We start from the raw sequence: 22,417 nt of genomic DNA, 5'->3' as shown, positions 1-22,417 counted from the left end.
TAGCCTATCCACCAACCAGCATGGCCTGTGCGTAGTCCACTGTTGGTGGAACAGGAATATTATTCAGCCGGCTGTACCTTCTAGGAAACCTACCTTCGGCTATAAATACTCCAACACCTTGGAATGGTAAGGACATCATCATCTGATATCTCAATCTTATCTAGCAATCTCTTAATATACACTATATTCAGAGCAATCTAGTCTGATTCTCACGCCGGAGGGTGGTCACAAGGAGGAACCCCCCCCCCTTCTCAGTGACGAGCTTACGGTGTCTGTTTTGCAGGTCCCCTGAAGAACAACTCTCTGCTGGACCTCATCCTCGTGGGAAACATTACTTAACCCCCAGATTATCTATAATCTGTCCAGGGTTCACTTAGTGTTTCTTCATTGGCGCCATCCGTGGGACGGTTAGACCTAATGCTAACCGAGGAACGCAGAGACTTAGCCGCAGTGCGTGAAGAGAACTACAAGCGACAAATGCAAAAGTACTACAACACGCGGGTAAAACTCTGCAACTTCAAAATAGGAGACTACATACTGCGTAACAACGAGGCTTCGAACCAAGAACGCCCGGGAAAGCTGGCCCCGGTCTGGGAAGGGCCATACAATATCAAAGAAGTCCTGGGAATGGGCGCATACCGGCTCGAAAGGCTCGATGGCACTCCCATCCCAAGAACATGGAATGGAGCTCAATTACGCAAATGTTATATGTAGATCAATTCCAAACTTGTAAAGAAAAGGCCTAGAGCCACTTCTAATGGAAATGATTCTCCTTTCACAATGTGTTGATAGCCTTACCTTTATACTTATGAACTTCCCACACTGATGTGCCGGTATTCACCGCATAAATGGGGGAAGAAGTAAGTCGTTACGTGTGGAAGGCGGCAAAACCCGCATAAACACAACGCTAAAAATCTCAAGTTTTAAGGAAAACCTACACGCAGGTCAGATGTAGGTAAAGTTTAGCCATCCTTGTAAGTGCAAGTGACGGTCTTACCCGCACAATCACGAACAAGGAAGCAAAACTTCAACCTATCATCTACCACGTTCAAAGGTTAACTTATTCTGAACACTTAGAAAATTTCAAAGGAAAAGATGAGGAAAACTTCCACGCAGGTCAGATATAAGTAAAGTTAAGCCATCCTACTAAGTGTAAGTGACGGTCATACCCGCACAATCATGAAAGAGGAAGCGAAACAAACTTATAATTTACCACGTTAAAAAGTTAACTTATCTAAGTACTAAAGAAATTGCTAAGTTAAAACATGCGTAAAATAAACAAGGCAAAGAACAAACACAATCTTTATTTCATCAAAATTCAAATATTACAAAGAGCTATACAAAAGCAAAAATCTACGCTAGTGGTGGAAAGGGATCTTCAGAATCAAGCTTCAGGACCACTTCCACTTGGACCCGCTCCATCAGTAGAGCGTGGTGGTTCAAGGAAAGCTCGAAGGATAGCAAGCCCATCATCAGCAGCAGCGACTTCGTTCACCTTCTCCACCACCGGATGCGGGAAGGCGGCATAGTGATTCACTGCTTGGTCGTAAACAGCTTCAGTATCAACATTGTACAAAGGGAAGTTGGAAGGCGGGATGCCTTTCTCAACGAACCCTAGACCAAGCAGGAAGCCGGCCCTTTCCCCATCCTCATGAGAAGCGTTGAGGGCTGCGCTCATAGCATCGTCATAAGACGTCTCTGAGAAGACCCGATGCACAACCTACAAGAAAATATACAAGTATCAGAACCCTTTCTATTTACAAAGAAAAGCGTAAAGACATGAAAGCTTACCTGAGACAACGCTTCTCGAAGAAGCCATTCCTTGGCAACCAGAGCTTCTTGGAGGGCAGCTTAAGCTTCGTTATGGGCGCGTTCGGCTTCACTCTTGTTAAGGTTGGCAAGCAACACTTCTTTAGCCGCAGCCTCTTCGACGCCCTTTAGCTTCCGCTCAGTATGGTCAAGCACCCCCCTCTGGTCCAAGATCTCCTGGAGCTTTTTGGCGTCTTCCATCGCCAAGGCATCATGAGCCTGCTGAAGAGCCTCTAATTTGGCTTTAAGCTCTTCATTCTCCACGCGTAGAGGCTCAGCAACAGCTTCAGCCTTGGTGGCCCTCTCGGTTGCGTTCCTCGCAGTTTCCTTAGCCAGCCGAAGCTGTTCATTAACAGCTTGGGCAGCCTTGGAACGGGCCTCGAGTCGAGCCTGAACTTCAACCTCGAGGGCCTTGAAGGCCTTCTCCTTTTCCGCAGCCACTGCGGAAAGCCTTTGGTTCTCCTCCCGGACAGCCCGCGCCTGAGCCACTTCTTTAAGGCGAGCTGCTTTTAACTTGTCGTTTTCACGACAAAGCAGCTCGACGCGCGGCTGCATCCGGGCTAGGAGAACCCGAAGCTCATTGGTTAGCCTACCCTCCTGGTAGCTAGCCATGGCTTCCCCCAACGCACCACTGGGAGCAGCGTGACGAGCCCATTCCACGCACTCCACAGGGGTGCGAAGGGTTGTTCCTCGGCGAATGTTCCATCTTGGAACATACACTTCATTGGAATCCGACACTGCAAAAAACATAAAGCAGTTAGGAAAAAATGATAAAAAAAAAATATATGAAAAGGGCCAAAAGAACCCTACGCACCTGTAGGGTCAATAACAGGCCGATTGCCGCCGAACCCATCACCTGAACCCAAGGGAAATCCATCCAAGAGGTCAGGCAGATGGGAAGGTGGCAGAGATTGGCGAGAAGCCCCATGTGTACCTGATGTTTCGGCCGTCGTTGCCGATGACGGGGGCATGGTAACAGCCGCCGCGGTCGGTGCCGCGGAATCCGCAGCAAGAGTGACCGCCGGCTCAGTGAAAGATGCTGTAAAAATCGCACTCACAGCCGGCGGTGACGTCATCTCAGCTGGAACAGTCGGCTCAAAGGAGTGAGCAACTGAACCAGCGGAAGCAGGCGCAGGCGCCTGGGTCGACGCCTCAGGTAGGCTGACCAAGCCTATCGTCATTGGCGGAGAGGTACTCCTCTGCGCTCCACCCTGGAATGCGTCAACATCCACGCCTGCGTAAAGAAGATAAGTGTTAACGATATTAAACTGAAGTTAAAAGATAAAGGAAGTTTGTACTTACGGGTTTTCTTGAGCCTAAAGGTACGGAGAGGCGGGGACGAACCCGATGGAGCCAGCCTCTTTGCGCCGGTTACCGTCGTCTTCTTGGGCTCTCCGGAGGTGACAGTCGCAGCCTCCGGAGCGGTGGTCTTATCACCACCGGGATTCCCCGCCACCTCTTCGCTCTTGGTCTCCGAATCAGACCGAGGCGCTGGATCGGCAGTGGAGGCCACCTCCTTTCCCTTCCCGCCGGCAGCCTTCTTCTTCCGCACCAACGGAGGACCATCTGCGGATTCCTCATCAGAACAAACGATTAGAGGAATTCCAGCAGAGGTTTCAACATTGAGGGGTCGAGGGTTGAAGAGCGCCTTACCTGGCCGCCTGGCGCTCAGGATCTCGTGGCCTAGCGGGTAGACCTCCACGAACCGATCCGCAGTTTGTTCTAGGATGGGCAACTCGTTCTCGTCTAGAGCGCGAGTACCCATCCGAGCGGGACCGTCAGCCTCCCGCGGGTTCAGGAGCGACTGCAGGTCGTTTCCCTCTGAAATAAACAGGAAAAAAGTTAGATGAAATTCAGAATCAACAAAAGGAAAAAAAGCATACCGTAAGGAACAGAGTTCGAACCGTATTCGAGGACGATCGGAACCTTTTGCGCATCAGCCGCCTTCCACACCCGGCTCATCCCCAACATCACCATCCCGGACTCCGCAAACCGGTAAACCGGAGATTGGACCCGGGAAATCCTCGAAAACCATTCCGCCTCCTCGTAGTTGGAGGCGTGAAGGCTGGGAAGAGCTTGCCCGTTCTTAAACTTCATGGCAAGGGGGATGGCGCGAGCGGATATGAAGAAGAACTCCCGCTTCCACGCGCGAAGACTGCGCTCGGTCGCGCAAATCTTCAAACCCTTGATTCGGGTTATCAGGGTATACCACCCCTGGATGCACCTCCAAGTGTAGAAGGTCATCAGGCGGTCAACATAAGGCTCAATGCCCAAAATCCGGCACACCCACTCAAAGTGGCGAATCTTGGCGATCGCCATGGGGTGCAACTCGGTCAAATGAACACCGTGCCTCTCAAGGACACGGTAAACAAACTTTGTCAATGGGAACCTAAGATTCCCATAAACAAAGAATGCAGCATAAACCCCGATCTTGCCTCTGGGGGCATCGTACACCGTTTGATGGGGTTCAGGAAACTCAGGCTCGAGAGACTCGAGCATGAACTTCCTGACGACGTACCGATATAGATCGCCAGGCAGAGCACACTGGCACTCACCAGCAGTACTCTTGTCATCAGCTGTAGAATCGAGATCACGAGACATCTTGTAAAAGAAGAAAACGATTTCGGGAGAATGCTTGCCTGAAAAGGATGAGTATTCGCCGGAAATAGCTTAGAAGATGAAGAGAAGAGTGAAAGTGTGGATTACAAAGAAACCTCTCCCCCTTTATATACTAATCGCAATTAATGCGATGAATTTAATGTGGAGGAGAGAGAAATCAAAGGTGCAATGAAACTATGACACGTGGCGAAAAGCAAGCTGGCAACAGCTGTTGACAGGACGCATACCATTAATTTCGCGGCCACGCGCCCGAAAAATCGCGCCCACGCGCCTGAAAAAGCGTCTGGAATGACCATGTACTGTCACGTCACCATAACTTCCTGCACGTCCTAACACAGTCAGAAGAAACCGTCGCACGACGTTTCAGATGTTTGGACTGTTCTTATCTTTCCACCAACTCTTCGAATTTCGAAATTCAAAATTCAAAAAGATTCAAAAGTAAGCGGGAAAATACCCCTTACCTTGGCAACCAAGTAACCATAAGACGGGTGCGGGTACAGTGTCAAGGCAAAACCCTTCACATACTTAGCACTCTGCAGGGAATTGACGCCAGGAATACCTTGGAAGTAAAGTAACCGTAAGACAAGTGCGGGTACAGTGTCAAGGCAAAACCCTTCACATACTTAGTACTCTGCAGGGAATTCAAACCAAGAAGGATCTTCTGGGCCATGTTTTCGGAAACGGGAATAACATCCCCGCATGACGGGAACGTCGAGAACTATATTGTTTGAAACTCCAAGATGGAATTGGTGGTTTTAGCATAATTGATCACTATGTTGAAAACTACCAAGACCCCATGGAGAATCCACACAAGTGGGACTCAACGCTCCTGACGTGCGAGGAGGTTACAAACCTACCCGCTTCACACCCAAAGATCAAGCAGAAAAGTCGGGAATTTCTGCGTGACATCAGGAAAACCGCGGGAAGAATCACCACGGAAAACCTAAAAACTAAACCCTTTTCAAAACCCCTAGCTAAGTCCAAAAGTTCACCTCACTTATTAATAACTCATGAGAAGAACATTGGACTGGGGGGACTTGAAGAGGTAGGTCCCAGCAGAGCCCAGTTGGACCCGCAAGACTCACCTTGAACAGGGACGTCTGCGCAATGACCAACTGCTCCAGCAGGACCCACCATGCTCAAAGAACCTTACGCGCAGTACGCCAGCTGTACCCGCAGGGAAAGCCTCCCAATGGTGGAGTACCCCGCCTGTTCCCGCAGCTGCGGATACAAGCCATCAGGGAAGGCTACCCGGCACTAACAGCAAGGCTACACGCACAAGGCATCAGCTACTTCAGTAGTCACATGAAGGAATGAGCAAGGCGGGAATACTCCCGCCTAAATGAGCCAGTCCGTATGCTTCTGGAATGTCTTTCGTACTATACCTACTAAGGTATGGGCGGAACAGACAAATTGACCAGAACAGCCCATGAACCAATCACAGGGTGACAGCTCACCGACAACAATACGAGGAGGAGCACCCTCTAGTACTGTTTGTCACTATTAGCCGCTGCCTACTCACCAACCCTTACGATGGGACGTGCGCAGCCTACAGTTGGTGGAACAGTGCGTAGCCGGCAGTAAAGGAACAGTATACAGCCGACCTTTACTGTTGGCCGTAGCCTATCCACCAACCAGCATGGCCTGTGCGTAGTCCACTGTTGGTGGAACAGGAATATTATTCAGCCGGCTGTACCTTCTAGGAAACCTACCTTCGGCTATAAATACTCCAACACCTTGGAATGGTAAGGACATCATCATCTGATATCTCAATCTTATCTAGCAATCTCTTAATATACACTATATTCAGAGCAATCTAGTCTGATTCTCACGCCGGAGGGTGGTCACAAGGAGGAACCCCCCCCCCCTTCTCAGTGACGAGCTTACGGTGTCTGTTTTGCAGGTCCCCTGAAGAACAACTCTCTGCTGGACCTCATCCTCGTGGGAAACATTACTTAACCCCCAGATTATCTATAATCTGTCCAGGGTTCACTTAGTGTTTCTTCAATGGCAATTGGTAAACGCATTAAACCGTCCCAATCCACAACACGCATCCTTCACATTCGTTATATCTGAGGAAAAAAAGAAAGCGTACATTTATTAATGTTAGAAAACTTGGCACGAAGTGATATATAACATTGTGGATCATTAGCGGTATTGCTCAATGTCAATACTTACTGAATTGTTCTGGGGTCTCGTACAAGTCATATAGCGTGTCGTACGTATTTCCAAACGAATAGATCATCCCTTTAAACTAGCCATCATATCCTGCAACATATGTTCGATTCCTTCATTCAACTGTCGCGCCAAAGCGTTGGCTATATCGGAACAATTCCCGTGCAAAGTAGTTACTCTCATCAACGGACTACAACCAATATATGGCACTCCAATAATCCCAAACTTCCTTACTCCGAGGTTATATAGAGTATGTAGGGTGTAATTGTAAGTTTGGACGAGTGAATCAATATACTCTTCCTGATTCAATTTGGCTCGAAACAAAGCGAAAAAGTGTACATCATTGTTACCCACTCCTAGAAAAAAAGGTGATTTTGCAAATAACACTTGTGTCTTCCAAGAGCCGATTGTTCCCGACAGGTTCCCATGGATATACATTACTTGTGCGACTTGCTCGGATAGTGGCAATGCTTGCTGACAAAAACATATATACGATTAGCATAATATAACTTAATAACTTACTATTTACGAATAGATGAGATATGATATGATATGATATAGATCGTGGCTCAAACGAGTCATTTTAAATCTGAGACTTCTATTAATACGGCTGACGTTTACTTATTAATAAATGTTTAGGTTAAATAAAGAATTCGAAATCTTACATCTACTGCGCTGTTGATGTCAAGAATAGCCGTTCCTGACGAAGCAAAGTTTGCTCCTATGGCCGGATTCTCCCGTCCTACCAACGAGACGGGTTGTAAGCGATTAGTAGGGCGTCTCCAACGTCTCCTCGGGGTAAAGTCTATGGCATTGGCGAGCCTCTTCTCCGAATATACTCCGCCATAAAAAAACGATAGGTATGCTGGTGGGCTAGTCACAGAATTCCCGAATACTACTCTAGCTGACCATTCAATAATAAAAAAAACAAATAAACATCTTGAAACATTATATATTATTGGGTGAAAATCATGTCATTTGGCGGGTTGACAGGTTGAATTCTTCAACCCAAACATGTCTCGTATATTTATCCGTGTAATAAACATTGACCTGACATGACACACTTAAATTGTGAAACACGAGCACAAACCGTTTAACTAATTTATCTAAACATACTAATCAGGTTGGTGGGCTATAATAAATAGGTTAAACAAGTTTAATTAAAAAAGGTTAGTGGATCAATATGTTCAAGTAAACCCAAACACAACATGTTTATTAAATGGATTAGATATGACAAACCAAAACATAATTCTTTTTGTATCGTGTCGGAAATTGTCACCCTTGATTTATTTAAATTATGCACCATTACCGATGAAATCAGCCATGTTTAAACCATTGCTAAACCTTCCACTAGGTGTCGAGTTGAAAAAGTCGATGCCATAGTGAGGGTATTTTGCTTTTCCTATGGCCTTTAATACGAAATTATTCGTTCCAACGTCAAGCAATGAGTCCCCGAGTATGAAAACAGCTGGAGATCCTGCATTCGACAAGCTCAATGAACAAATAACGGTTGTAACAACTATAGTAATAGTGAGCATGGGACTTTTAGTCATGGCAAAATATATAACCAAAACTTAAAGATATTCGGTTTGTAAATGAAATAAAAATGGATGTTAAGCATACATATGGATGTATCTCGACAATTTAGGATGAATTTGTTGAAGCGTTTATTTTGTGATTCTTTTAGTTCTTTAACTGCGAATTTGTAGTTTAGTTTCCAAAGTGTGACACTTTGTTCGGAAGGCACTTCTTTAACAGGTGGAGTGGGTGAAAATTTAATTAATGGCTTTAAGTATGTATTTTATATTTAGTTTATAAAATATCAATAATGTATATAATATATTAACTAATACAATATGAGCGAGGTAATGAGCGATCCAACTTCGGCTTGAACTTGATCATGTACAAACCGAGCCGATTTCAAGCAAGTTAATTTGAATGACGAGTTATTTCAACCCTATCCATGATTGAAGATGGAACATCCATGATAGCATCACTCTCTCTTTCTTTGTGTGTCTTTGATGGGCTCAAAATTACTAAGAACTTTAGTTTCAATGAACAGCTTAAATATTGATGCTCAGTTGAGTGTCGCTGATGAGCTATTGTTTCCAAAAGAGTTCTTGACGCTGACAAGTCAATTAATTGCCAGAACCTAAGACTTGGGCTGATGACTGTTTGATATATCATGACTTTTGTTGGATTTAAATATTACTAAAAGACTTTAAAACAATATTTCATAACTAAAAAAAAGTTGACAATAAGTTCTTTCAAAATTGACTATTTATACCTCAGTTAGAGGTGTTTATTCCGCCCCATGACTGAGGAAGAGTTACAGACACCTAAAACAAAAAAAAATGTATTGATTGGGGATGAACATAGGGATAGCAATGAAACCCGAACCCGATAAGGAAACCCGAAACCTGGCATAATTGGGGCGGGTAATACGCGACCTATTAGGGTTTGGGATTTGTAATATACCCAATTACCCGACAACATTAACCAATTTACCCGATTATATACCCGATATTAACCGACATAACTTTTTTTTATGTTTATATATAGTATACTGTAAATATTTTAAATATATTATCTGTTGAAACTTGTTTATAATAATTATTTGAGACATTTTATTTTTATGGTAATCATTATTTGTGATCGATTAGTTATATTTTGTCAAAACCCAATAGAATGCGGATGGGTTTTAGGCCAAGTATACCCAACATGTCTTTTGACAAAACCCGATTGTAAACCCGAAACCTGATGGGTAATTACCCGATTAAAACCCGACGGGTTTGGGATGGACTTTCATAACCGGGTATGGGTTTTGGAATGCCTACACCCGACCCATTGCCATCCCTAGATGAACATACTATATGTAATGCTTCACTCATTTATAATAAATAATAAAGAATGTCATTCTATTTCGACAAAAACAAAAGACCCACATCCAAGTTCCATAGATTTAGGTCCACTATCCCGAATTCCCGATCATGATTTTCCTACCTCAGAGGGAAAGACTCTTCCCTTTTGGGTCAGTTGTGGGCGAGGAGGGATTCGAACCCCTAACACCATGGTGTGTAGCCATGTGCTCTATAATCCTCTAAGCTCAGGCCCCGCTGCGTCCCCACTTGATTCGTTCCCGGAATTTAAAAAAAAAGGATCCTTTGATAAATTGTAATTTTGAAAAAGTCACTAAAACGACCTGGTCAAATTGCAAAAGGTGATCATTTATAAACGATAAAAGAAATTTGTCCAAATCAAATCTATTTGGCTACTTCACTGTTGTTTGTTTTCGTTATTTGAGCCGGCAATTTTCTTTGCAAAACGATTATCTAAGGGTTCCCATTTATCTATTACAACTATTTGTCCTTTTTAACATACCTTTTCCTATCTTCATCGATTAATTCGAAGTAAGAAACCATCAAAGCTTTTATCATACCAACGATCAATATCTATAAATAACATAACTTTTCCTTAAAGTTACTCAAATCATTATTGCAAATACATCAAAACTATCTTAATATCTTATTATGGAGAAAACAAACGTCCTTTCTTATATTGTTTTCATTGCAACATTTTTGCATATTTTACAAATCTCTTATTCCACCAAGCCCACGCCTCCCATTTTCATATTCGGTGACTCGACGGCTGATGCTGGAACGAATTCTTTCTTGCCCGCAACCAAAATACGAGCTGATTTCCCTCACAATGGGATTGATTTTTTCCATTCGAAACCCACTGGACGATTCAGCAACGGCCTTAACAGTGCTGATTTTCTATGTTAGTATGACAACTTGATTGAGTCGTAGTGTAATGATTATAAACATCCAATGTTATTTGTTTTGTTGGTTCTAACACGATAATATGCTTGAATGCAGCTAAGCTTTTAGGACATTCCAGAAGCCCACAACCGTACTTGTTTTTTTAAAAAAGAGGATTCACTACTAAAATGTTTAGAGGCGTCAACTTCGCTTCTGCGGCATCTGGTCTTCTAGACGTGACTGGAAAAGATCTGGTACATTTTCTTTTATTATGTTTGTATCATAGAACACATTCAAATTGGTTAAAAATAATCCAAGTTCTATATATACCTACATATCGATAATAAATTATTCATACTGATGATCTGACCGATTATAGTCTTACACTACTAACTTTTAGTAAGATAAATTGATCAGGAAACGAAAGCGAAAATTATAAGTGTCATTATTAGCTAACTAGTCATAGTTTTGGATTATTAGAATTCATTTTTCCTAGAAAATATATGAAATTCATTTTGTCCCACTAATATGTTGAAATTTTGAACAGAATATTGTACCTATGTCCGAGCAAATCAAGCAATTCGAGAGTGTGTGCAGCCTTCTAACGTACTTAAAGGGTCGAGACATGGCAATGCACATACTCGCAAAATCGGTGATTGCGATCAGCACTGGGAGCAACGATATTTTTGCCTATTTTGAAAACAAAAGCAAGGTTGATCCTGATGTTTTCATTAATTTATTAGTTACAGCTTATGAGGGTCACATAAATGTAAGTACAATAAATGCTTTCTAACCAAATATGTATTCCATGCTACTTTGAAAACGTTTGAATAAAACTAAGTAGTTCTGAACCTGTAAAGGCATTGTACAACCTCGGAGCAAGGAAATTCGGGATAATAAGCATACCACCGATCGGATGTTGCCCATCACAAAGAATTAACAATGGGACAGGTGGATGCTTGGAGATTGAAAACACTTTTGCTCGAGCTTTTCATTCGTCACTTGACACTCTCTTGAAGCAACTGTCTTATAAGCTGCCGGATATGAAGTACGCACTTGGAAATTCATACGAAATGACCATCAACGTCATCGATCATCCGCAACTCTTTAGTAAGTATAATAATAAAACACTTAAATAGGCCACATTCTTTTTTTTTTTTTTGTATTAGAATTCGTTATCAGAAAACTCATAGGATCCTGTCAGTACCATATTAAGCAATGAATTCAGGTAATAGTAGCTTTGCGCTGGAAATGTTGCCTTTCGGAGCATATAGCCGAAACTAGTTGAAGCATGATTCAAGCCTATATCATACCATGCTCTATATATGTTCTCTCAACTTAACAAGCTAAATTTGATTCTTTGCAGATTTTACATCCATTGACACGGCATGTTGTGGCGAAGGATGGCTGAATGCGGAAAGGAGTTGTACCCCAGATGCAAATCTATATTCAAATCGTGACGAATATCTCTTTTGGGACTTGTACCATCCGACACAATATGCTTCCGAGCTTGCAGCCACGACTCTATACAGTGGTGGCAAGCAATTTGTGACACCAATTAACTTTGCTCAATTGGCTGCTTACTGATAAACCTATTAGCGAAGAGCTTGGAATTCACTAAAACATTGTATGATTAGAGTTTGTTAACGAGTCGAATCAACTTGAATCGATAAAATGTCGGTCTCAATAATCAATTTTAAGCAGTACAATTTATGTTGGCAATGAAGCAACTGTTTTTTTTATTGAAAAAAAAATGGAAACAATTATAGATGATAAAAATATATGAAGCCAGGACAAAACCTTCATCAATGGAGTTGTATGAATATCTCACACCGTACGACTCGATCATGGACTGTTACAAAAAATTATGATCAAATTAACATTTCAATCGAGAATGTGGACTCCTTTTTATGGTGTAATTTTTTTAAAAAAAATATTGACATGTGAAAACATTATGGTCGTTAAAAGGTGGCGAGAGTAGTTGGTTTAAAATAATGATTAAGTGTGTAACTATTTAATAAATTAACAAAATTTGATATGAAATTGAATGACCATTATTGTAACTATTTCTGAATGTATAATGTTTTAAAAAACCATGTTTTAACAATAAAGGTACCTTTTAAATTAAAAAGGTCACTTACTCCTATATATATATATATATATATATATTATATCGTATAGATTACACGTGCTCCTCGCATAATTAGAAATCTTTTATCTATTCCAAAGTTTACTAATGATAACAAAAATCCATTAATTTTGATATGTTTTTCTTTTATAGTTCTTTTGTGAAGGAATACTAGACTTAGCCCTCCTTTCCCGCCACAATAGTATAGGTGATATTTATCTATTTGCACCAGTGGCGTTGGCATAAACTTTTTCCTAAGGGTTCGGAAAATTTCGAGGGACGGACAACCAATTGTTTATCACTTAGATTTGGGTTTTCTACGAGTTCGATGTCAAAATACACTAAAGAAAAACAAGTAATCACAAGCCGAACCCGTTCCCCTATGTGTATTCCTTCACCTGAACCCTACATACCTATGCGCATGCGCCCACCCACCTACTTTTGTGTTGAAGTCTTCCACACTACTACGTGTCTCAATCATATTAGTGTTTTGAATATACTATGAAACCACAAATTGTTCAATTACAATAAGAGATATAATACAATAAAATGACTAATATGTAAGGATACTATTAAATACAAATTATATGCAAACTAATTTGTGGAGGTAATCACTCCAGCATACTGAGCAATCATGATTTGCTCTTTCATAATTAATTGATTTGATCACATTTTTTATATGCTCTCGCAAGATGGATGACCACAGGATAAGTCCAATTTTGTTTCAAAGTGGTTGTTTATGGTACGTAAAAAATAGAAGAAGTTGAAGATGCAAATGGAAATGAAGTAAAATAAGATATATTTTGTTGGTTTTTTTTGTTTTTTGTTTTTTTTTTTTTGATAGGGTGAATGAAACAAAAGATAGAAGATAAAATGTAGAGTTCGCGGGAAAAATGATGGTTTGCGGCAGTTTTGTAAAACTTAACTAATATAAACAAAGAATTAATTGTGTTTAAAGATGTCACGCCCCCATCTTAGGCCTAGGAGCGTGACCAATAGTTGGTACCAATATTGTAAATAAATCAGAGTTGCGTTAGTTTGCGGAAGACTTATAAAATTTTAAGGATCAAAACATAACTTTTGTTAACAAAACTTTTAAGAATTATAAGGATAAAATTTTAAGACTTATAGGCTTTAAACTCTTCTCATGTCAGGCCATCCATCCCCGTTGGCGCATGTTGAGCTCCTTTTGATCAAAGATGTGTTTCAAGCTCTTATGATCAGTGTACACGGTAAATCTAACTCCATAGAGATAGTGCCTCCATATCTTAAGTGCAAAGATTATGGCGCCTAACTCTAGATCGTGAATCGTGTAGTTCTCCTCGTGTACTTTGAGTTGACGAGAGGCGTAAGCGATTACTTTCTTGCGTTGCATTAGTACGCATCCCAAACCCGAGTGTGATGCGTCACTAAATACTACAAAATCCTCAGTACCTTCTGGAAAAGCCAAGATAGGTGCTTGGGTGAGCTTTTGGTTAAGTATATCGAACGTCTCTTGTTGCTTCGTTCCCCATTCATACTTAATGTTCTTACGAGTTAATGAGGTTAGGGGAACGGCGATACGAGAAAAGTTTTCGATGAACCTACGGTAGTAGCCGGCCAATCCTAAGAAACTTCGGATCTCGGTTGGCGACTTCGGGACCTCCCACTTAGAGATAGCTTCAGTCTTAGCGGGGTCCACTTGAATACCGTTGACATTGATGATGTGACCAAGAAATTGTACATCGTGCAACCAGAACTCGCATTTCGAGAAATTGGCGTACAACTTCTCGGTTCTAAGAATTTCAAGCAATGTTCGGAGATGAATTTCATGATCGGCCTTGGACTTAGAATAAATAAGTATGTCGTCGATGAAGACGATAACAAATTTATCCAAGTAAGGTTTGCATATTCGGTTCATCATGTCCATGAATGCGGCCGGAGCATTAGTAAGTCCAAACGGCATAACCGTGAACTCTTAATGTCCATACCTTGTTCGAAAAGCAGTTTTCGGAATGTCTTCGGATTGGACTTTGAGTTGGTGATAGCCGGAACGAATATCGATTTTAGAAAAATAGCTAGCACCTTAAAGTTGGTCGAAAAGATCATCGATACGAGGGAGTGGATATCGGTTTTTGATTGTGACTTTGTTTAACGCACAATAATCGATACACATTCACATGGAACCATCCTTTTTCTTGACGAATAGAATTGGCGCTCCCCAAGGCGACGAACTCGGTCGAACGAAACATTTTTCCAATAACTCATCAAGTTGTTTCTTTAACTCCTTCATCTCGGTTGGCGCTAAGCGATACGGAGCTTTGGCGATCGGAGCAGTACCGGGAATAAGATTGATCCTAAACTCTACTTCACGATCGGGAGGGATTCCGGGAAGTTCATCAGGAAAGACATCGGAAAAGTCGGAAACGATAGGAACGTCTTTGATTTCTTTTGGCTTTGACTCTTCAGTAACATAGGCCATGAATGTGAGGCATCCTTGATTCAAACATTTGCTAGCCCTAATCATAGAAATTATGCTAACTTGGCCAGCGTCTTTGTCTCCTTCAATTCGAATCGTTCATTTATCAGGAGCTTGAAGTTCAACAGTTTTGTTATTGCAGATGATACGAGCATGGTTATCGGATAACCAATCCATATCAAGTACAATATCAAAACCAGCCAGACTCATAGGTAACAAACAAATAGGCAGAATATAACCAGCTAGAAGTATTTTTCCGTTTTCAAGGGCTTCGGAGATTTTAACTATTTCGCCACTAGAAGTCTCGACGCTTAGATTTTTATCTAATTTAGTTAATGGTTCGTTTAATAGACTACAGAAACTATAATCTATAAAACTTAAATTTGCACCCGAATCGAATAAAACTCTAGCATAGGTGTCGTTGACTAGAAACGTATCGGTGATGGTTTCCGGCACGTCAGCGACTTTCTTTGTGTCGAGTATGAAGACTCGAGCGTTTCCTTTTTTGTTCTGGCCACTTCCAACCACACTACCAGCAACAGGTTTGTTCTTTGGGCACTCAAAACTTAAATGGCCCATCTCCTTGCAGTTAAAGCAAATCATCTTCTTTTTCCAGCAATTAACAGCATCATGTCCCGTACGGTTACAGGATTCACAGACTTTAGGAGATGGGGCGAAATTGCATAGACCCTTGTGATATCTCCTACATGTCTTGCATAAAGTAGTATTCGAGTTGAATCTACTTTGACTAGCGCCTTTGCCTTTGAAGTTGGCGCTCCCTCCTGTCCTCCCTTGATTAGTCGTCGGCGTGACCTTCTTATCCTCCTCTTTATTGCGGACTATGCCGCCCATCAAGTAACCAACTAACTCCATTGCAGAGTCAGCGGTTTAAGGCAGGTGAGACCTCACCATGTCGCGAATTTCCCGCGGTAGTCCCCATATGTATCTTGTGACTTTGCTGGACTCTGGGTTAACCAGATGGGGAACAAGGCGACAGTACTCAAGGAATTTAGTGTTGTATTCACGAAGATTTGTCCCTACGACCTTATGATTAAGGAATTTCGTTTGGATTTGGTCGGTTTCATGCATGGGACAGAACTTTCCCATCACCATGGCTTTAAACTCTTCTCATGTCAGGCCGTACATCACATCTCTTCTCATTAAACTCTTCTCATGCGTTTGGCTTTAAACGCATTCCACCACTCATGCGCCTCTCCCTTAAACATCAGGGCAGAGTACTGGATTTTCTCCTCCTCAGAACACTTACTTGTTATAACAATAGTCTCCATCTCTTCGAGCCATCTCACGGTTGTGATAGCTCCCATATCATCATGGAACTCTTTCGGTCCATAGTACTTAAAATCCTTGAACGTACACCCACTAACTTTGAGTTTCTTGAACTCTTTTCTAACTCCACCGTCGGCGTTAGATTCATGAAAACTTTCCTTTTCATGAGAGGGTTTCGGACGGGATTTCACGGATTTCGAGGGATGAACGGAAGGGTTAACAGTTCGGGAATGTCTAGATTAAGATCTAAACTCGGATTCTTCCCTAACAGCTTTCCTAATCATCTTTTGAATTTTGTTCATATATTTTTCAGGAATTTCTTCATCTCGCTCGTTCTCGGGACCTTTCCCTTTAGCTTTCCTAACGATTTTAGGAACACATAGTTCCTTGTAAACAATTTCACATAACAAGTTTGACTCATTTGAAAACAAGTTTAAAAGTTTAGGGGCGTATTCACCTTGTCTCTTTAGGATCGGCTTCACTCACCGTCCAAGGGTCTTTCCCTTTCTTTATCTCGAACCTATAGTTACGAGTATAAATATTTGTTAGTCGCATACACGATCCGGCTTAAGACCTTTAGTCTTATATCTCAATCCTCGATTGAACCTTTAGTTCAATTCTTATTTACTTGAAAACCTTTTAGTTTAAAAGTAATTTATAAACCTTTAGTTTATAATAAAAACCCGACGTTTATTCTTCTCTAAGAAACGTAATTATTTTCTTTTATTATTTAAGAATACTCTTTATTCATTAAATAATATTTTCATAACAAAGAATATAATCATATGTACTTACACACATATATATGTATTACAATATTCAATAATCAAACTTTCATTCGTTTCTTTGTTATGTTTTCTTTTCTTTTCTTTTATCGAGGTATCGAGTATAACCTCGACTTAAGGCCACAGCCTTGAATATAATATTGAATTATATTGAATATATTATTACGCCTAACCTTGTTGGCGTATAGAAACTCTAGGGACTTTGAGCAGCACTCCAACGCCGCTTGATCTCTTTTGGTCGTCAAACGATAACGCCAAACTTCAACTCTCGACAACACGCTTATCGAGATTCATTGCCATTTTAACAACACCGATTTGGTATGTGGGTGGAGGGTAGCATAAACTCTAAGGAAACGTCGGTTACACAAACGAGAGATTCAAGGCACGCTTATCGAGGAAACGAGGCACGAATTTCAAGGTATTCTAGAGAGAGAGTAGAGAGATGTGAGAGCAGGTTTTGGGATTTGGAAATGATCTGCCCTTGGCCGCTATTTATAGAGCTCAATTTGGTTCCCATCGCGGTACGCGATGGGTCCCTGGGCTGACCTATCGCGTACCGCGATATAGGTCAGCTGAGTCACAACGTAGACCTGCCACGTGTTGACAAGTGGCAGGCGCCGCTCCACGTGGCGACACGTGGCGGCAGTGTTGCCACGTGGTGACACGTGGCAGCACATAGTGCCACCATGTGCCACGTGGCACACGTGTCACAACGTGTCAGAAGCTCCATCGCGGTACGCGATGGGCTTTTCCTTTTGTCCATCGCGTAGCGCGATAGGACAAGAAATCAGATTTTTTATTTTTAACCCTCAATTTTAGAATTTGGCAATTTTAATCCCTAGACTTTGAAAAGTTGATACTTTGAACTCAAAATTTTCACGTTGTTACAAAAAAAAGTAACCATTGTAATGGTGATGTAGGTAGAGGTGTTTTTCTTCCTAGCTTTTTTTAAGGGATTTCGGCTGAGATGGTGGGATCATAGTGCCCAGAAAAGAAACATATAGGTTGTCGGAAAAGAAATTAAAATTAGGTGGTGAACGGTAGTTTGTAGGCTAATTGGATCAAAAGTTTTCTAATTGGAGATATGTGTTGTGATACCATATTAACGTTTTGAATATACAATGAAACCATAAATTGTTCAATTACAATAAAAGATATAAATACAATGCAATGAGTAATGTTTAGGGATACTATTAAATATAAACGAGTTTTCAGGACCCTGTGCTTCGCGGCGGAACCGTTAAATCAAACAAAAAAAAACATAACTAAAAACGTTAAACCATAAACTCGCTGCAAGTTGATGCGAAGTCAGTCTGTATCAAGTTACGACATTGAAACTAAACAAAAGAAATAAATATGTCAATGCCAAAATACCACAAATTATCATATGTAGAACCGAAAAAACCGGTACATTACAGCTGCGGACCCATACAAATTCGGTTAGTATTAGCGTTACCGACACAAATTCATATACATATATTAGTAAGCCAATAAAAATATTATAAATGCTAGGCATCAAACATTGATACGCGGATATAAAATCGTGCGACGATGAGATATTTTAAATTATGAAAAAATTTTCGGTCATTGTAGAGGCGAACTATATAAAATAAGAAAATCGTTTAACCGGCAAATAAAACATGTAAAGCTGACACTTGCTAAAATTTTGTGTTTAAAAATATAGTTTGATAAATATTTTAGTTAGTTGAATAAAAATAAAGAAAATAAAAACCATTATTTTGATTTATGGAATTACGATTAGTGATTAAGTAGTTATAATAATTAATAAACTATTAAAATATTGAGTGGTAAAATTAATAGTAGGTATGTGAGGAGGATAAAATCCTCTATTTAATATATATACTAGTCAGGTGCCCGCGCTACGCAGCGGAGTACGTGCACAAACCGATGACGGGGCGTTCGTAACTCGAAATTGGATGCCTAACACGTGCAAAGCCAGTACGTGTGTAAATGACAGTTGAACATGCCTAACCGTCACCTGAATGCATGTTACATGCTTAACCGAATTCATGAGTGTAACTCACGTTGATTACTTATGCGTTATGTGGTGTTGGGCGCTTACCAAGGTTGGGTAATGCTCGTTACGTGGTGTTGGACACGTGTTTATCGGGTATGGTACGTGTAAACAATGTCATCACGGAACTAATGCCTAAAATGTACAACAATTTCAAATAAATCAATTTTCAAACCAACCTGTTTTGACCCGAAACCCATCTGGACCATACACCGTTTTAACTCGAAAACCGTTTCGACCGGATACCCTTTTGACATGACCCCTTTCGACCTGAACCCATCCCCACCCGAACCAAATTAACCAGCTTTTGTATTGACATGTTCCGACTCTAATTCATTTTGACTCATGATTCGAACCGCCCGACTTTACCCATTATCGTTACAAACCGGTAACACGTAAATGTTAATTTTTATAAATTAATAAACTCTAGCAATATCATACTCAAATTAAAGAGAATAAAATGTTCGTTTTTATAGAATAGTTTTGTTACAAAAATATTAAAGTGTGAAAAAGTTATGAACGTTTAAAAGTCGTGGAGGTAGTTTGCTTTAAATAAGGGGTAGATGTGTAATTATTATATAAATTAACATAACGTTATTAAAGTTAGAGGACTAAAATTGAAACTATTATGTAAGAAACTAAAAGTGCTATAAAGACAACATTACCCTTAAAATTTCTTAAATTTATGCATAGCATGTTGTACAATAAGCAACAAGTTAGGTACCTCTTAAAATTTAAGAGGTCACTAACTCATGCTTTATATATAGTAGAGATATAATTACATGCAAACTAATTTGTGGAGGCAATCATCCCAACATATTAACCAAACATGATTTGTTCTTTCATAATTAATTGATATGATCACATTCCTTTAGAACCCCGCGTTTACTTTTACCTTCGACAACCGATATACGACCATCTCCGTGTCTTCGGGTGCGCTTGTTAACCTAAAGCCACTGTTACTCCACTTTACAAATTGACCAACCTATCCATCCGATGTGTTTTCTTCAGCTATCCCGAGAATTTCCGTGGTTATCATAGCTACTATTGATCAACCGACAAAGTAATCTTACTTTGTCATGTAACCTTTGAAGAAATTAAACACTTTCCTGCTCCCATATTCTCAACTATCCACCTCCTACAAGTTTCTTAACAACCACCTTATCCTGTTCTTTACTTACTCAGAAAATCATGAACCACATATCGTAAATACTGTAGCCACGAGCAGTAAAGAAGCTTGAACACGAATGTCGCGGGGGGGGGGGGGGGGGCTGGTTAAAAATGTATTTAAAAATTCATAAACGATGGGGGTCAGACTCAAATTTTTGGTCAAAAAAGGTAAATATACACTACGTATAAAAATTTTCGTACGGAAAGCAACTAAATTTACACTGATGCACGAAAAAACAGGTGGGGTGGGGGGAGGGAGTTGGGCAACCCCTTGGCCCCTCAATATCCATCGCCACTGCCCACGAGCTCTTTTTTTTTTTTTTTTGCAAACCTGATGCTAATGAAGAAACCCCTTTTACAACTAAGGATCGGGTTTCAAAGTTTTTAAGCATGATGTAATCTCCGTTAGTAATGGCAATTTGAAGGACCCAATAGAGTTGGTAAGGGAATGCAAGATTCAAATTATTAGGATGTACGATTCGTCGTTACTAACGGCGACTTCTACCATGTTTTTGTCAAGTTGTTAGTAATGAAAATTTCCGCCAAGTTGCCACTAGCAATAAAATTTTTTGCCAAGTTCCCTTTAGCAATGCAAATTTCTGCCAAATTTCCGTTAGCATTGGAAATTTTTGAAAAAGAAACTCACATCAACTCTTTCTCTTTGATTCATGAGTGGGTGTTGAATGAATGAGTTAAAAATGAGTAAGTTGAGAAAAATAAATGAGCAGGTGCATGTAATATTTTGGTGGTTGAAGTTAATGCATACATTTTTTTTCATTATATTAGAAACATCCAATTTAAGTAGGTTGAGGGGGATCGTTATTTTTTAAACAAGCAGGAAAATGAGTGTATTGTTACAATTAAAACTTACAAGTTGATTAATAAAAAATACATCATTCATAACAAACCATAAAACATACATTAAATCTCTAAATTCATAGACCTAAGCATTTGTTAACACTATATCTTCTTCATGGGTCCATCTTCATGACCCTACTCTAATTATCGGTTGAGAATTTGTTAACCAAGCATTCGTTACTAACGGCGACTTCTACCATGTTTTTGTCAAGTTGTTAGTAATGAAAATTTCCGCCAAATTGCCACTAGCAATAAAATTTTTTGCCAAGTTCCCTTTAGCAATGCAAATTTCTGCCAAATTTCCGTTAGCATTGGAAATTTTTGAAAAAGAAACTCACATCAACTCTTTCTCTTTGATTCATGAATGGGTGTTGAATGAATGAGTTAAAAATGAGTATGTTGAGAAAAATAAATGAGCAGGTGCATGTAATATTTTGGTGGTTGAAGTTAATGCATACATTTTTTTTAATTATATTAGAAACATCCAATTTAAGTAGGTTGAGGGGGATCGTTATTTTTTAAACAAGCAGGAAAATGAGTGTATTGTTACAATTAAAACTTACAAGTTGATTAATAAAAAATACATCATTCATAACAAACCATAAAACATACATTAAATCTCTAAATTCATAGACCCAAGCATTTGTTAACACTACATCTTCTTCATGGGTCCATCTTCATGACCCTACTCTAATTATCGGTTGAGAATTTGATTACTCCATATAAAGTGGTGGTTTAAAGAGGAATTGATAAATTGGTTGTGGAGTTGTGTTAAGTTTTAAGATATGGTCATGTTTAAATAAGGATATGGATTGAATTAATAAATTAATTAATTTTTTTTGTATATAGCCGTTAACAACGGCTATTATTGAAAGTTGTGCCAAATAACCCGTTAAATATATCACTGGCTCGCGTAAACGAAGACGTAAACAAGATGGGAGCGGTGTTCACTTCGTTGTGGCCTTGTCACCCCCACTCCCACAACGAGGTCCACAATTTAATTTCCTAGAGCAATTAATCAAGTCATTCTTCCCTATCAAGAACGAATTGATAACGGAAACACAAACGAGCACACAATATTTAGGTTAGAACTCACGTATTATTATAATCAAGAAACTACACAAAACTCAATTACAATAATCCTTCTCACTTATACAATAACCCTAACATGGCTATGTATATATAGGGATACCCTAACTTGGTTAACAAGTAGTTACCAAATATAAAAGCCTAATTGTAACCCCATAAACCCATTACATCATTAATGAATTCCATAGGCCCAATAGGTCCAACCCGGTCATCGACACGTGACGGGCCGATATAATATGGAAA

The 22,417-nt window shown here is 40.3% G+C and overlaps 1 protein-coding gene and 1 pseudogene across 2 annotated transcripts; one reads left to right on the top strand and one right to left on the bottom strand.

Moving 5' to 3' along the window:
- Positions 1-6,669: 6,669 nt before the first annotated feature.
- On the bottom strand, positions 6,670-10,000 carry LOC143532252 (GDSL esterase/lipase At5g55050-like). The gene is made up of 4 exons (XM_077027351.1): positions 9,985-10,000; positions 7,913-8,080; positions 7,269-7,507; positions 6,670-7,077 (listed from the first exon to the last, which is right to left on the bottom strand). The coding sequence occupies exons 1-4, from the start codon at positions 9,998-10,000 to the stop codon at positions 6,670-6,672; spliced, it is 831 nt and encodes a 276-aa protein (XP_076883466.1).
- Positions 10,001-10,027: 27 nt separating this feature from the next.
- LOC143532251 (GDSL esterase/lipase 6-like) lies at positions 10,028-11,951 on the top strand (annotated as a pseudogene). Its single transcript, XR_013135141.1, has 5 exons — positions 10,028-10,383; positions 10,482-10,618; positions 10,912-11,133; positions 11,225-11,474; positions 11,731-11,951. The product of XR_013135141.1 is annotated as a GDSL esterase/lipase 6-like (transcript).
- The last annotated feature ends 10,466 nt before the right edge of the window (positions 11,952-22,417 follow it).

The sequence above is a fragment of the Bidens hawaiensis genome, unplaced genomic scaffold, assembly GCF_021521415.1.
Source record: "Bidens hawaiensis isolate Kalapana, Puna unplaced genomic scaffold, B.hawaiensis_p1.1 tig00009425_1, whole genome shotgun sequence".
Lineage (NCBI taxonomy): Eukaryota > Viridiplantae > Streptophyta > Magnoliopsida > Asterales > Asteraceae > Bidens > Bidens hawaiensis.
This window is presented reverse-complemented; position numbering and strand designations above follow the sequence as displayed.

Excerpts from the sequence above, each read along its gene's own strand:
- LOC143532252 (XM_077027351.1), bottom strand. Across the intron at positions 7,508-7,912 it reads AAACATGGCTGATTTCATCG|CTAGAGTAGTATTCGGGAAT; the intron begins GTAATGGTGCAT and ends TTGAATGGTCAG. Across the intron at positions 7,078-7,268 it reads ACATCAACAGCGCAGTAGAT|CAAGCATTGCCACTATCCGA; the intron begins GTAAGATTTCGA and ends TGTTTTTGTCAG.